Genomic DNA, 17,576 nt, shown 5'->3' with positions numbered 1-17,576 from the left:
ACACTTTCCCATGGTATTATGCAAACAGTTTAAAGAGTGTGCACTTACCCATTCAACCCTTTGAAAACTAACTTACATCATTCACTAATGACAGTAACAATGCAGTTTAACTGTATATAACTTGGGGGGGTGCTTCTTAGATTACACAACACAAATTTAAATACTAACTAAAGGAGCATATTTAAAAACTTTTCTTTTTTCTTAAATAAGAGCTGCATACAGTATTAAAAAAAAAGTGAAAGCAAAGACTAAGGACAAAACCACAAGAACTTTGAAAAGAACGATGGTTTCAACCCACATATGACTACTGTTATAATTCTAGAATATTACAGAGTTGTGATTTTGTGATTCAACTGCATATTGTAATTGCTAAAATCTAAGTCTCTTGTAGAGCATTTTGATTTAACCAAGTGATACAAGCAAGTAAATTTTTGTTACACAACAAACGCTCCAACATGTGGATATCTGACAACTTACAGTTCCTGCAGCTAGGAATATTAATGCAGATGAGCATGATTTTAGGATTAGAATTTAATTTGAAGAAAATTTGCATCTGTCTGCAACATACCCTGCACTTTTAAGAGGTATTATTACAAAAGGTTCCTCCCCTCATGCTGTAAAGTGAGGGAGGAGCAATTCTTGTAATAGACTGCTATGCTTAATAAAAACATACGTTTTTAAATCATCTTCCTGCTATAAAACCATTATATGAATTCCATGGTATTGCACAAAGCATAAAAGAGACTGTCATTGTACAGTTTTAAATTTAATAAAAGCATAATACAAAGTAAAAGAAGAATGTACCTTTCATTTGTGTTCCAAAGGTAAGCGCCAATTTTGCAAACAGTTCTGGGTTTTCAAATTTATCTTCTTCAGCTTTTACCCAAAAGCTGTTTTCTGCTATCTCTTGAGGCTCAATCTGAAACAAAAATGGCATCTCCAGAAGTTAATAACTAGTCTTTTCAATAGCCAAGTTAAAGCCAATGCTACTGGACTTTTGTGATAATTGGACTGAATTAAGTTTAGGTATGTTCCAGGTATTATATTCTTAAAGATGTTTTCTGAACAAAACACAATCAGATGAACTGCCCTCTATCTACACAATATTTTTTGTTGTATTTCTCCCATTCAACAAGTTTTCCAAACAGGCTTGATAACATATTAGCATCTGGGTTTGAAAGTGTTCTAGCTTTCTCTTGATCGCTTTCTAGACAGTTCCCAAATTCTTCACCACTGATATGCATCCCTGCTACTTGAGAACTGTAGAAGGAATAGTCTTTCCTACACTGCCAGAGTATGGAATACCTTATTTGTAAATGATATGTCAATGTGGAGCTTTCAGTGACTCAATATTAAGTCTGTAGGAAGAATTATCTTTTTCAATATCAGAAATAATTTTATACGTAATACGACTTTTTTATTACAGCTTCCATTTTTCAAATGTAAACAGCTATTTCATTACAGTACCTAATTCGATAATGGCTATATTAAAAGAAGAAAGTATTCTGCAATGTAGGAGCTGAAAGCCAATTTTACTCTACATGTATGATTCAGAAGAGCTATTTTGTTTTCAAACTATGTTCCTCTTCCAGTTCTTAAAGTCTTATCAATTCTTGTTTACAAGTTTGTTTAAATGCCAATTAATTTTCAAGGGCTATTTAACTTCAAGATGATATGCAGGAAATTTATCAATACTATATTTGCAAGCCTCACTAGGATTTCACTGCAACACATTGGTCCTCCACCTTTTACTATATGATCAATCTGTTAATGTGTAGCTGCTTTACCACCACCAGACATTTTTAAAAACTACCTTAATCCAACACTAATGGTGAAGACAGTTACAACAAAAGGCACCAAATTAAACAGCAAGAATTTTATTCCCAAAATGATGGCTCCTTAAAAGTGATGATCAAATAGACTTTCCTCTTTTTCAGTGTGCAGGAGATCTTTGGCACTGTTCCCAGAGCACTTAAGCAAAGTGTCCATCTGTAGTTATTTTCCATTGTCACATACAGCATTCAGATGTACACTTTATAAATTATTTCTATAAACACATGAACATAATTGATTATAATGAAATTGGCTGCAGTGACAAATATGTATTATAAACTAAAAAGCTTATTTTTCTGTATGTTTACAGGATAGTAGTCCGAGTATGTTTCACAGTTACAAAACTACTGCAACTGACTCTAGGATCAGGTATTACTTAACAAGGACAACTGAGTGTAGAAAGCGTAAGTTAAGTGTATGGCAGGAATTCTCTCCTGCTTAAGTGAGATGCCTAAATAAATGAAAAAGTGAATTGTAGGAGAGAAACCATCCCAACCAGACAAAGCAGTGGCAAGTCAAAGATGAGCAGCAACTTCAGGAGAGAATGATATTATCAATGGCATGCAGATTTTCTTCCCCCCCTTAAGAAAATTTGCAAAATACAGATCTGTGATGAAAGCTATATTCTATAAGGAAAAAAGTCCAGATGGTAATTCCCAAACAGATACAAGGGGTTAATAAAAAAAATCTGGAAGTCAAAGATCGTAAGAGAAGCTAACTGAAGTAATAGCCACAAAACATTTTCTTAAAAGCCCAGGTGGAAATGCATTTCTAAAACATTAGAGCTCCATTTCAAAAGGAGGAAAAATAGTTTTAAAACATCCAGAAAATTGTATGATAGAAGCTTTGAAGAGAGTAATCTTCTAAACAGAAAGAAGACAAGGACATTCAATGGAAAAATATCTTCAACAGACAATAAACATTTCATAGGAGGGTGACTTTTTTGTTTTAATATAAGGGTTTTAAAGGTTACAAAATTGTATAATTCAAATGATTCATAAGAGTACATGAACTAAAAGGACTTTTATATGGCTAGATGAATTTCAAAGGAAAAAACAGGCCCAAATCTCTGGATGCCAATACTGGGCAATGCCATATTCCACAAAGTAATACATGAGCATCTTTTCCAGTATGACAACTCATACATTCTTGTTTCTTTTTAACAATACAACTAGGCTACTTAAAACAGTCCATTTTTTCTGATTAAAAAACATAATATATTGGTGTGGCTGGCAGGTTAAAAATATTTTGTACAGTTGTTTTAAGAAAACAGCAGGACTATACGATTCCTTTTAAGTTCAGAAGCTTTAAAGTTAATATTTATTCTCAAAAAACTTTTCGGTTTTCTGGAAAGGCACTGAGAATTATAGGTAAAGAAACAAAGAAAACCCCTCACCAATTTCATTTTGCTGCACTCTCTATAGTTACTTTTAACACCATCCTCATCTACAATTCTCTAACGGACCTGAAGTTTCCAGCACTGTCATACTGTACTGTAGCACTAAGAATGCACACTGATGCGTGTTAATCAAAACCAAAGATTTAAGGTCTTTTTCCCCGCTAGATATTTTTAATTCCTCCTCCCACAATAAAGAAGTTATCATTTATCCTTACATGCAGATTATTTTATAAGAATTACAGACAGAAAAAGTAAAGAGTTTCAAATTTATTTTAACATTTATTGAAATTAGTATGTTAAAACCATGGCTGACTATTTTGAATATCCTTCTACTTAAGTATTTTGAAAGCCTGTTTTTAAAACACTACTGCTAGATACGCTTTCAGATTATTTTGGCACATCTCCAAATATTTTGAAATCTAGTGGCAAAATACTATAGATAGCTTATAAACATTAATTCTTCTGGTAAAAGAAACTATAAATTGACATGCCATGCTTTTCCACACAGGTTTTATCTCAACATTCTAGATTCCTCCTTCTAAAATTAGTGGGATTAATCATTCATGATACTGCTCTTGTTACTCCAAAGAGCGAGCCAATTCACTATTCAACACTTCAGAATTTAGAGGAACACAAAACCTAAGCTTACTTTTTATTGAGAAAGACAATTAAGATTGCTTATTCAAAAATATCAGAGGACAGTCTAGTTCCTCCTCTTAAAATTAACTTCTGTCATTACTAGTTCTTGAAAGGTTTTGCTTGAAGTGGTGATGGTATATATTCAGAAACAATACAAAGCAACTCACCTTGAATCACCTGAAAAACCCCATGGGAAAAACTAGAATGATTTCCAAACACCGTCCAGTGCTGTTGCCCTAAGACCTTTACATACACTCTTAAAACTGAAATTTCATTGTGTCTGACAGGGTAGATCAGCTACGTAAGAACTTGATGGACGTATGATCCTGCGTCCTAGCAATATTGTGAAAACAGTCTACAAGGGACTGTTATTGCTGAACTGATGAATCATCACAATATCATACACAATGATGTGATTCATTTCAGAGGTTTCATATTGAAAAGTTGTAGCATCTTTAGCCAGGAGCAACATCTGCATCCCATGTCATCCAGCTCCATCCAGGACAACACGGTAACACCCAACTTTATAGAAAGATGTATATCTACATCCATATGAATTTCCCAACAGTTTTACCAGCTGTAAAACATCCTGAAAAAAAAATGCGATTTAAATTACATGTTCAACAGTTGTTCAATGTTAAATTGCAACTTATGGTCAGCAATGACCATCTGTAGCCACTTAACAGCTTACTTTCATCAACAATTTGATTTTACTAAGTTCTCGGTAGCAACACACTATTCAGATAGAATATGGTTTTCAAGGAAAGTGTCAGACACTAGCTGGTAGTACAAAGATTTAGTACCTTGACAAATAAGTAGCAGATATCCAGTCAAACTACACTGAAGTCCAAGACAGAGCTCAAAACACATAGTATGCAATATATAAAGGTCCTCCTTTGATTTGCCTTGCTGATTTGGTGATCTATGTATTTTTTCCTACAGCAAACCTCAATACATCTATCACGTTTTGTACCACTAAAACTCTGCCAACCACAAACTGCCTTTAAGACGTGATGGTTTAGTCTTGATGATAGACGCAATTATCTAGCACCCTAAATTTCTTTCCTTTATATGGAAGGAACAGTGGCTATACTGATCAAAAAGGGATTTTAAAGCAACACGTACGCAAACACACACCTGGATACTTGCATAACTTCTCTTTTCACAAAGTGACCAATTATACTGAGAGGCAAGTAATAACTAGTAACTGCTCTTACAGGTTAGTTTGCAAATCGGAGATTGTGCTTGCAGTTTACTGCTGAAGTAAATAGTTATATTTTAAGGTTTTTTTTCAAGTTACATTTGATTAAATATAACCATGTTAAGACTGTGCAGAAGCTCACATTCATTGGAAGTTAATGGTGCCCAAACATTTCACTTGAGCAGTCCCATAGCTCCTCCCAGTGGCCATAAGCCTGCCCTAGCACATTACTAATTTGAAACAACCAATAAACATCTCAGATTAATAACCTACAAGTACCATTATAGCACAGATACCAGCATTCTCTGACCTTACAACTACATTAGACATCATGAACTTAGAAGGTTTCTATATGAAATAGCATGCCGTTATCTATGTTTGAAAATGGCTTTAAAACTATTCCTAATGGTTTGGATACATGTATGCAACTTAATGCAAAGCCACAATTCATGTTCATTGCACCTAATAGAATGGTGCCCCGTCTTTTCATTTGGGTCATCACAGTTTTTCACTCTGCTTTGATACAGACCAACAATACAAGCAACTGTCTGCAGAACTGTGAAATTCAGTGAGCATTCACCCACCGATCATACTCCACGTACCTCAGAGGAGTCACAGATGACCTCTCAGACCAGCCCTCATGACAGGGCCAAAAGAGAAAGAAAACACAGCAGTTACCTACTGACATCTCCTGCTGCCATTACATGAATCCACTGAGCTTAGCACACATTCTCTGAAAGCTCTCATGGAAAAAAATCTCTCGCTCAGCAATGTGCAACCCAGACTTTTAAAAAAGAATTTTGTATCGGAACTAAGTTAGCTTCCTGGGATACTCATCTGTCAAACATCAAACAAAGTTCTGTCAACAAGAATCTCATTTAAAAATTCATTAGTGTATACAGTATCAACTATATTTGTAAAGTAAAGGAGAAGGGAGGAACATCAGCTTCACAACTCTAGTAGAGCCATGACTAACTCAAGTTAAGTATTAAACCACATACTGCTAAATCAAATGCAGTAATAATTTTACACAAAACTAGATAGCTAAAAATTCCCTCTAGTAAAAGTTTCTTCAATGCTTACAATAAAAATTTACGTTTAATAACACCATTGCCTTTAGAACCTTCTGGTAAGTTTTGCAACTGTCTTAACAGGGTAAACACCTGCCTTTCTCAGAGAAAGAAAAACACTGTTGGAGTGTGTTTTGTAGTACAACTATCATTTACGGGCAGGTAAGGCAATGAAAGTCAAATTTCCTTTCAAAATTCCAGAACATATCACAACAACAAAAGAAATGTGAACACAAAATAATTGGCTTCTTTTCTTAGTTAGATGCTTTAATTTATAGTAAATTACTGTATTTATTCAGAGGTCTGATCTTAAAATAATTCTTAACCTCATGTCAAGACATCTGCCTTTAAGCAGAAAATCTTAGTAGCTTAAGAATGTATATTTAGTATCATGGTAAGTATAAAGTTATTTCTTTTAATTAGAAAAAATTATTTCGCCAATGCCTTCCCACCCTTCTCTTTTTAAGCTAGTCAAGTGTTTTAAGTTTCATGCAAGGCTTTTAAAATGAAACTAGATAACCCAATGAATTGCCACCATAGCGGTTTCACTCATACTTCATTTTTAAAAGAAATTCATAGAAGGCATAACCAAAGCAATCATGCACTGTTCTGTTGAGAAGATACAAAGCTAAAATTAGAGTCTCTGAAAGCCTGATCCACTTTCAACCTGTCTTCAAAAAAGCAAGGAAAAAAATTAATCATAAACCACATAATTTATGGCTCCCACAGCTTGCTTAACCCAGAGAACACAAAACTAAAGTTAGACTTCTGCTTTGTGCTGTCTTCCAAATTCCACGTACCCATTCACACCACGTTTTACTCCATTTTATACCTAGAGACTCAAGTAAAACCTCTTAAATACATCTCCTTTCTCAACAACCTTTCTCATTACTCAGCCACAGCTACTTCAATTATGCAAACAGCTGTAGTTATCCCTTGACTCTAGATCCTTCTTTCTGTCAACTGCCAGATTGTCAAAGTTCCTAAACAGCAGTCTTCCCAACAGTTTTCCACCCAATTGTCTACTTCAAGGTTCATTTCCCCTGTCCTAAAACCCAGCAATCCTTTAACTAACTCAGTATTTTGCTGAAAAAAAGTAGTAACACGATTTATAAAGTAAACATTTTAATTGTTTGAGAACTTAAACCTGCTTTAAACAAGACATTTTACCTTTGAAGTGTTTACTTGGCAAGTCAAATATCAATTACAGTTGAAAACATGTAGAACTTAACTCTACACAAAATCAGCCAAAATTCTGAGAGCTGTTAGCTACAGGTATCCCCAGAATAAGGGGTGTTATGGGCTCTTGGCAGCATTAAACACTTGGAGCTTACCCCATAGCATAAGGTGTCTTTAAAAACCAATATTAACTGAATCACAATCACTGCATCAAAAATGTTTTGGATAAAGAATGGAATTAATTCCCCAAACTTCATGAGTACTATTAACAATCTAATGTAAACCCTAGCACATTACCTCCTTCTTCCTCAAAAGCCACTTTTTATCAATGGAAATAAAAACAAACATAGTAATACCTTTGACCAGTTGATTCTTTTCATCGTGACTTCCAGCTTATACTTTTTCTTCTCCTTCATCCCATGTGGTAACGCTGGTATCACCGGAAAGGGAGCAAAAGGAACACCTCCAAGAGCTGGTGGCATTGGAGGCCCACCAAAAGGCGGTGGTGGTGGAGGAGGTGCTGCTCCACCAGGTAGCGGAGGAGGTGGAGGAGGTGCTGCTCCACCAGGTAGCGGAGGAGGTGGAGGAGGTGCTGCTCCACCAGGTAGCGGAGGAGGTGGAGGAGGAGGAGGTGGTGCTGCTCCACCAGGCAACGGAGGAGGCGGAGGTATTGCTCCACCAGGTAGCGGAGGTGGGGGCGGAGGAGGAGGTGGTATTGCTCCACCAGGCAGTGGAGGCGGTGGAGGAGGAGCTGCTGCTCCACCAGGTAGCGGAGGCGGTGGAGGAGGAGGAGGTATTGCTCCACTAGGTAGTGGAGGTGCTGGAGGTGGTGGCACATTCTCACTTGGTAGGGGTGGAGGTAATGGTGCTGCATCTGTCAGTTTACCTGTCAGGCCTGGACCCTGAAATATAAAAGAGGAATTCCTTTCATCGGGGAGGGAAGGAGGTTTGACATGAAGTTGAAACAACTAGCATGTCTTGTAGTCAACTGTACCTCAAGAAAGTGAGAAATGCAACCATTCTCCTATTTAAATGAGAAGCAATAACAATAGATTATACCATGTACCATAAAACTGCCAAGTAAACCGAATAACCTAGCATTTTTATAAAAACAAATTGTTTCCATTTTAAAGAAAATTTAATAGTAGCAGTAACATTTAAGTGAACAGAACAGCATTTTATTTCTTACCAATGCACAAAACATTTATCCCACTTAGGATATCCTGGCAAGCTAGGGCATCAGAGATGGTAATAACCAAGCTGAATTTTAACAACACTAATCTGCTGGTGGAAAAATTTCTACAGACATCACTGAAGCAGCTATTGCAGTGCAAGAGGTTATGGGATAACAGTTGTTCATAACTATCCTGACATCTTGCAGGGGGAGGGGGGGGCAGATAAAAAAAATAATCGTGCTTTCTTTTAAAAATCTGTCTGCAGTTGTTTCTGTGGTGATAGGAAGAAAGAGCAGTTGCAATATCCATTCCAATAAGTTTTAAAAGGAACACTGAAGAGAAACAGCAGCGTATTAAACCATCAGAGAGGTTTCTGTAGTGATAACATGATCCTAGCCTAGTATGAATTCCTCACAAATATTTGTCCTTCAAAACTATCTGTTAAAGAGCAGCATCAGGAGCTATGCACAAACCTCAAGCTCATATTCTATTTCCTCTACTAATTTTTATGACAAAATTATTATGTAATATAGGCTGTTCATTTAACCTGATTTGCATACTGTTTCCCTACGCAAGTATTTACTGTTTCTAGTTTAAAGGAAGCAAGAGTTTGTTAAAAAAAAAAGCTGAGAAAAATCTGAGTGCATCTAAAAATAAATGCCACAATATATTGTATGGGGACCATAACACTAGAGAAAAAAGGCACAGATACTAGAAAGTTAATGTGTATCACTTCTAATTGTACCATTATGAATGGTGAATGAGCTGTAATATTTGGATAGTCTGAATTCTGTTAGTATCAAATATAACAGGATTAATAATTAATTAGACTAAAAGTAAATTTTTGCTTTGCAAAAGGCGTGTGTTTCCTTGGCCCACGAACTACTACACAAGTTGTAATGCAACAATTGGTGGAGAACTCATTAAAACAGACTGTCAAATTTCAGTGTAACATTGTCTCAGATATTTGAAACAAACATTAAAATTGGTAAGAATGAAATATGAACAGAAGTGTCTGTGTGTGAAAACAGAATAAGAAACCGTAAGACACCACAGGTTACAAGAATGACTTGTATTGAGAGCAAAGGACGCAATGAACAGCAAACCGACTGTTAAATGCAATATCATGTGCTTACAATAAGATGAGAAGGCCAGTGCTCTGATAAGGCTGTAGCACAGACAACTTGCCAGCAGAAGACCAGCATCCTGAAAGCAGGATGATGGCAACCAGGTTATAACACATCGCATGCTATTCTTATTATTATCCAGATAGGAAGTGAGACCATAGGCATTAAGATATCCACAATGAGGAAAAAAAGGCAACAGGCAGACCTTGCCTAGCATTGAAGGAATAGGAAATAAGCCAGGCTGAGGCAAAAAGATCAAACCATAGTATCTGTTGGTTCCTAAATGGTATAAAAGACCTGTCTAAACCCCAATTCATGGTCATTAAACAAAAGAAACCCAAGAGATATTGTGAGGGCTCAACAGGCAGCATTTCTTGTCCTCTCCGCTTCACTAGTGATCCGGGACAGATCACTTGGAGGTACAGTTTTGGTGCTTGTGAGCAAAATTCATGAGGAAATGAATGTAAGTAAAATCAGCTTTGCTGAAATTAAGTATCACCTTCCACTTCCATAAGGTCTTGCATTTTTGTTATATTTACCTATGAGACTGTATAAAGCTAGTGTAATACTCATTTTAGAAATGGCTACAGTCTGATATCCAGAGTTCAGAAAAAAATTATCAGTTGCATGCACATGCTGAAAGGTATGTATATTGTGCTTGCATGCACATGCTGAAAGGTATGTATATTGTGCACACACAGCTATCTTTATTTCCACCTTTGCAATTCAAGTATAAAGCCTTCCGAAACAAACGCTTTCTGCAAAACAAACAGAAGTAGTAATGTTAAAGCATAAACAAGTTCTTGGAGAAAAAAAAAAAAATCAGGCTGGATTCAAACTTTTCAAAGCCTAAGAAAATTTTTTCCTCCATAAACAAATATCTGTGACAGATGTTGAATATACTACTATTTGAAAAAATGCCACCTCCATTAACTACCCTTAGTAGTTTATGCTGGCTTAAAAACAAATCAATACAACTATAACATACATTTCAAACTCCATAGAGACAACACACTCCTGGGCAATTTCTTTTCAATTCTTAAAAAAACCCAAACAAACAAACAACTGTGGAACTTACTGTGACTTAGTTTTATTACCTGGGTTCGTAGCTGTTTGATTTCTGTTTCAAGTTCTTTGATTTTCTCTTCTCGTTTCTGAAGCTCCGCTTGTGCCTCTTGTCGAGCTGTGAACTCTTCATCAAACTGTAATGATTAACCAACACAGAAATGTTTGTCCATTTATGTCCACACTAGATAGTATACTTTCAGGAATTCTTTGAACAATATCACAACTAGAGCAATAGATGCATTTTTAACTCTAAAAAAAAAAAGTTTTTTTCCAGTATGTGTTCTTCTAGTACCACATAATTTCTTCCATCAATAAGTCATGACACAGAACCGCTCAGACCCAGCAACTTACTACAGCTGTAAGTTCAACAGGCTTTTTCTCCCCAACAGAACATTGCAGACTTCTCAAACTATGCTCAAGCATAAGCTCACTGCATGAGATGTAAATCTGAAGAGAAACGTGTGCAACTTCAGCAATATCATCCATAACGTAACATAAGAAAGGAGGTATCCAAATAAGTTAGCGATCCCTTTAGTCTTGATGTCCCCATATAAAATGGAAGTCCAGTTTACAACATGCTTGTGAGAAATTTGCTGTATATTTTTATCTTGCTACTGTTTGCTGGTCTTAAGAGATTATTAGCATCTTTATAAGCTTCTGTTATTCATTCTTCCACAGGAGAAAACAACTTATCACTAGGAAGAATATGTGTTGACTGCCACTAACAAAGTACATTATGATAAATAACTCTGCCAGGGAAGCCTCACAACAATTTTCTTTCTATAAAGCTCAGACACCATAACTCCTATTAAAAACACATTTAACACTGAAGAGAGAAAAGCTGATGACTAATTCAACCCTTCATTTGAAATTTGTAATCATCATGATCAAGAACATGTACTGCCTTTTGGCCTGCAAAAGGCTTCTTAGACCAGGCCAGCAAAAATAAAAAAATTTAGTGCTTTTAATACACAACAACATGGTATATGAATTTTAGTACTATTGCAGCTAATATAGTACATTCAGCATTTCATAACCTTAGATAGGATGTGATGAGCTGAGATTAACAAATTATCCATTAACATAATCTAGGAAACAGGAATTTAAGTAACTGGAAAAAACGTGTCATATCAAGATATTTTCAGGACAAACACAAATAGTGATAAAGCAGAAGGATAAGTGTCAATTTCTTTAGAAATACCCCCCCAAAATTTTATTACAAGAAATATACTGAGCTGCAATTTTTCCTACAGAAATAATTTTAAATGTCTAACCTCTGCTGTATCTAGTAATAAGTGAAAACTGCCCATGACCGAAATAGGCCTTTGTTATCAAGTTCCTAATAAAAGAACTGGACCAGAAGAATAAAACTGTTGGCAAAACAAGTTCCAAAATGCACTGTAAGGTTCCTAAACGTGAATAATAAGGAAATAAATTAATCTTCCTCATAACATAATAATTTATCACGGGCATTATAAGGAAATAAAGCAGTATTTTAATGTTAGCATCTCTGTGCCTAAAGAGTCGATGCTTTTTCAAACACTGAATGACACTGCTTTTCAGTAAGTTTCTTCAGGTTCTAAAACAAAGCTAGATGAAGAGTTATAAACATTTTTCCCTCAATTTATTTTTTTTTTTTTTTAAAAGCATATACCTGCACTTTAGGTATTTAACTATGTCTAAATATTTCAGGACAAAATAGCAACAAGTAGTATTTTTCCCATCAGTTATCTACAGCAGAGGAATACAACTGAAGATACGTACAGCTAATACTACTCATCTGCTTTTGAATTCAGAGTAAGCTGAAACCTCTGCTTGCACACACACACACACACACACACACACAGAGAAAAACCCCAAACCCACAGAGCTATTAAATGTGGAAGAATATCCTGCCTGTGAGATACACTATTTCCCCGTTTCCACTAGTTTCTACTGTGAAACAAGCCTACTGTGTTCCTGTCAGGCTTCTGTTCCACATCTTAAAAAAGAGTTATGATTAGGACTTACCTTTCTGGAAAATTCTGCTGCTTTCTTTTCACTCTCTTCTACTTTAGCCTTGTCCACACATGCATCTAGAGTTTAAATAAAATACCACACAGAAGTCAGGTAAAATATATCACAGCTCTGAGATGACTTCCAACTGTAATTACCCTGTGACCCCATGACACAAAGCAACAGACAAAAAACCACAATGAATTACTAGGTTGAACTGACCAAACATTTGATGAATTATTTTGATGAGCAAAATCTCTAAATATAAAAAAAGTGGTGAGGACACATGACCAAGAAAGTTGAAGATGAATCATCACAGTTGTTCTGTCTCTGACAGATCTGAGTTTACATGCCCTTCTCTTTTATATGAATCTACAACTAAATAAGAAAAAAGGATTTTCACATTAGTATGAAATAATAGTTACTTCCGAGGTCTCAAATCAGAAAGCCTTCTTTCCAGATTAGGAATCCAAAAATCAAGCATTTCCTTATTTCAGAAAAATTATTTCGTAGGCAAGGAGAATTTGGACAGACTGTGAAGCGCAGATTTCTTCACTCAACAGTGGTACAAAGCACGTCTATTGACTTTTCATACAGTATAAAACTTGAAACATTTTAGAAGTAAGGTAAACACAAGTAACTATATATTATAGGTAGGAATTGGCATGGAGAGACAAACCAGTTATCCCTAAAACTAGCAGGTCAGTGGGAACAGAAGGCAAGGTAAGCCAAGATCTTAATGCAAGATCAAGTGATCACCTTCCTAGAGTTGTAAGTGAATAGAAAATGCAGATATTTTTCTTAGATATGCACGGTATCTTTTAGAAAACAATTTCCCCTGTCCCCAAATTCAACCTGTACAACATCCTTTCTTTGCTCCTTTTGTCACATCACCAAAAAAACATTTTCCCAAATGAATGTGTTCTCCAAGAACAATTACTCCACCCTATGAAATATTTACTCCAGAGATGCCCTTGTATTTCAAGAATACAATCTACCCCACCAATCTTAAGAAAAGCGTAAAACAACACTTCCTAAATGCTGATAACTGCCATTTCAATGACAGAGTATTTATTCAGCTGCTTCTTTCCCACGTTATGAACATCCACAGTCCCTCAATGCTTTAACTGACTAGTTTACCTTAAACTAACCTCAAATACTTGGAAAGTATTACAGAAAATATTCTTAGAATGAACTATGTAACAATTATAAATCCACTAACTCTTAACGCTAATGTAAATTTTGATATTTGTAACAGACCTGAAATTCACAGAATTTATGAACAAGCAATTTTTGGTTATTAAGACTATTGTATTCAGATATAAGTCAAGACAAATTTGCAGAAGCAAACTTCATCGGTATCATTTTATTAAAGGCTGCAGAGCTTGATGTGGCCTTCTCCACAAGTACACCTGTAGCTTACAAGCATATTTCCAGAAAACTGAAAAAATTCACACAGTCAATTTAAGTTTAGACAGAAGCATACAAAGGAAAACATGTACTTCAGTAAAACAAGGTAAAATTGCTTATAGTATACAAACCAATAAGATGAGTAAAATCCACATCCATTCTTCCTCTACATTTAAAATCTGGATCCATGCCGCTGCAGTGCAATACTATCTGTGATACGCACTCTTCTATTATCTTGTAATACTGAGGTCTAACAAAGAAAACATTTTACAAGATAATAAGAACGCGAACAATCATTTATGCAACATGGAGAGGGAAAAAGGGGGCAACTTTAACTCCTAATATATGAATTATACAATTGCCAGTAAAAGGATGAAGTTAAAAGTCTTATTTGTACTCTGGCTAATGAAGCACTGTTGTCAGCTTCTCAGAAGGATACCTGAAGTTCAGGACTCTGCAAAACATTGTGCACTTTTCATTTATCCTTTGCCAGACAATATTCAATAGAACAAACACCATCTTTAGTATTTTCAATATACGCTGCAAGAATTATTTAGCACCTTCTCAACACAGTGAATTCCATCACTGGCAACAGTACCAGTATCCAATTACTTAGAAAATGAGTTAATAATTAACTTAATTGTTTGATATACATATCTACACAACAACATAAGGAACCTCTAGTAGTAGGGGATTCTGTGCTCAAAATTATTAGTTCCTACCAGTGCAAGGTATTACATGCCAATTTCACATACCATTGAGCTCTCAAAATAGGAAACCCTCAAATCTAAACTGATGATTTTTAAAACTTCCAAATTAAAAAAAACAATATATGAAAATTGAAGATTTCTCAGGTTATATTTTACTTCTCAATTTTATCATCTTGCATATCAACTGTTTTTATCATCCCTTTACAACAAAAAAATTGCTTCTTAAAACAAGATTTTGTATGTGGTACTTTGACACTGCTAAGACACTATGAGGTGCACCTAAGAGAAGCTTACATTGCAAAGAAGATACAAGGCACTGTGGAAGTATTTTCAATTATTAGTTATACAACTAACTTTCAAGTTCTTTGAAGTCATGAAGCTCTTGAACTTGAATAAAGGAAAAAGTGCTCAACAAGTTAAGAGACTTTCAGATGAGGGTGTTAGAATAAGGTTCAAGTCTTTGAAATAAGCATTATTATATTTAACAAGATCTTTTCAATAGTAACATTGAGCAGAAAGACAAATAACACATCAGTTACAGAGCAACTATTCATGCGTGATTATGAGCTATTCAGTTTACCATGGTCTTGATTTCTATTCTTCCCCCTACCCCCTCCAAAAATCAAACCTGACAGCTGACACTTACCGGACATAGTAATCACTCCTGATGAGAAGGAAATGTTGGAGAATTGACAAGAAGTAATTTTCAGAAGAAGTATCTTTCAACATATTGTACAGCAGATGAAATACTTCATTCACATCAGTGCAAACATTGTTAAGGAAATACAAGGACTTAAAAACCAAAAATTAAAAAACAAACAAAAAACCCCACTACACAACAAAACACCCACCCCACCCCAAACCCCGTTCCCTAGATGTTGTTCATATTGTTCAAGTAAAACCTTTCAACACTCTGAACTACTATCCTTACCAGTAAACATCCTTTTTCCACTAGGATTATCCACCGAAAATCTGTCCCGTTTAACAATTAAGACGTTTCATTAATACTCAGAAAAATCATACTACATACTTATTATCATAGAATCCTGTAAACATATTTCACATGAAGATTTCATTTTCATGCTGAAGTGAGCCAGGCTATTGGCAAATACTCACTAGCCAATCATTTTAATTTCTTAAAGAATAAAGTTACCTGTAATTACCTGTCCTGTAATGTAACAACATTAGTTGTTAGTGGTATTGTATTCCTCTCATTGATTGCATCTACCTTCCTATGCTTAAGTACCAGGTACTACTCTTTTAAAAACTGCAAGCAACCATTCTGAACTTAGGTAACTTTAAATTTACTGCTTCTTGAAAACTAGAAGGCATGCATCTCAAGTGCTTCAGAACCTACTACAAATTTTGTTCCAACTTAGTTATCAAAACTCATTTTTATTCAAACTTATAATCTTCCATGGGTATAATTTTATATCTTCATGTATTACAAGCCAGAGTTTAGCTTAGTAAATGTTATTTATAAAAAATTAATTCAGTTCCCAATAAATTTGCATGTCAAATGTAAGTCAAGTAGTAATTTTCTAAATAAGTCTTTAACAAAAAACAAGTGGAAAGACATCTGCCTGAGAAAGTCGCTGGTAAGATACACAACTGTGACAAATAAACTGCACGTAGAGCATTCTAACTTACGTTTAATAAAGTTATTAAACGATGCAACAAGTTATAACACCATTTCTATAAAGGATATTCCATTTCAGCTCTGATATCATTGAGACGATGTGACAGTTCAATTAAATCTTCCTCTTTGTTCTCATCAAACACTTTCAGCTGAATATCAAGCTCTTCATTATCCTTATCTTTCAAGCCCTATTTTTCAAGACATAGTATATCTTAATTTTCCCTTTTTTAAAGCAAAAAAAAAATCCCCCCCCCCCCCCCCCAAGGATTATATCATGACAAAATATAAGACATTACCCTTTGGAACAGGAGTAAGCTGTAATTCAGTGCCTGGGGGTTTTTATTATAATTGCACGGCTGAGAAAAATTAAGGCAAAAATATCAGCAAATATAGCAGGTATGGGCTGCAAAACAAACATGAAGCCTTCTGATTGAGTTGAGTTCTCTTAACGGGACATAGTCAGCAGTTTATGCTTGTTAATGTCAGAGTTTCTTTTAAAAAAATAGCATAAGGGCATTTCAAAACATTAATGAAAGCGAACTTAAGAAGCCTAAAGAAGTGTAAAGAAGATATGCGTAAAATTTCTGTTATTAAGTTAATCTAGATTATAGCATAAAAACATCCACAGTACATTGATAAATACTTACAAGAGAAGTAAAAAAAACACAAAAGAAAAATTAGTACTTGGAGCAGGGAAAAATTTGTTTTTTCTTGTAAGAAATACAAGCAATTTCTCTAATACACTTAAGAACCAAGTTTAGCTTCCTACTAGGCAAATCACAAAAAAGGAAACTAGTTCAAAAGCCATTAGCGTGAATGCACTCCATGCTTTACATGAAAATTGGCCTGGGATTGTCATAACTGGATATGCACAAACTGAATGGCAACCATGTATGTTCCCCAAAAAGAGTAGAATCATACCAATTCTAATGTTTGAAAAGCAGAAGGCTACTGTGAAACTGGACAGATTAAGAGAGAGAAATATGGATCCTCCTCCTGAGTGTTTTTTGTTCCAGAAACTCTTATTTATAAGTTTCTTGAAAATTTACCCCTAAGCACAGATATGAGCATGAAGTCTTCTTAAGATCCTTTATCATTAGGAAAGTTGCTTTCTAATGTAAAAAAAAAACC

The 17,576-nt window shown here is 35.2% G+C and overlaps 1 protein-coding gene across 1 annotated transcript in view; it reads right to left on the bottom strand.

Moving 5' to 3' along the window:
• DIAPH2 (diaphanous related formin 2) overlaps positions 1-17,576 on the bottom strand; it is a 263,767-nt gene that overhangs the window by 201,458 nt on the left and 44,733 nt on the right. The window contains exons 12-18 of the mRNA XM_019472249.1: positions 16,515-16,633; positions 15,453-15,569; positions 14,228-14,346; positions 12,702-12,766; positions 10,721-10,825; positions 7,678-8,223; positions 805-919 (exon numbers count right to left, since the gene is read on the bottom strand). Of these exons, the coding sequence (XP_019327794.1) occupies positions 805-919; positions 7,678-8,223; positions 10,721-10,825; positions 12,702-12,766; positions 14,228-14,346; positions 15,453-15,569; positions 16,515-16,633 (1,186 nt within the window). The remainder of the gene's footprint in view (positions 1-804; positions 920-7,677; positions 8,224-10,720; positions 10,826-12,701; positions 12,767-14,227; positions 14,347-15,452; positions 15,570-16,514; positions 16,634-17,576) is intronic.

This window comes from Aptenodytes forsteri, unplaced genomic scaffold (assembly GCF_000699145.1).
Source record: "Aptenodytes forsteri isolate BGI_AS27 unplaced genomic scaffold, ASM69914v1 Scaffold371, whole genome shotgun sequence".
NCBI lineage: Eukaryota > Metazoa > Chordata > Aves > Sphenisciformes > Spheniscidae > Aptenodytes > Aptenodytes forsteri.
The sequence above is the reverse complement of the archived record's forward strand: the minus strand, read 5'-3'. Positions and strand labels throughout refer to the sequence as shown.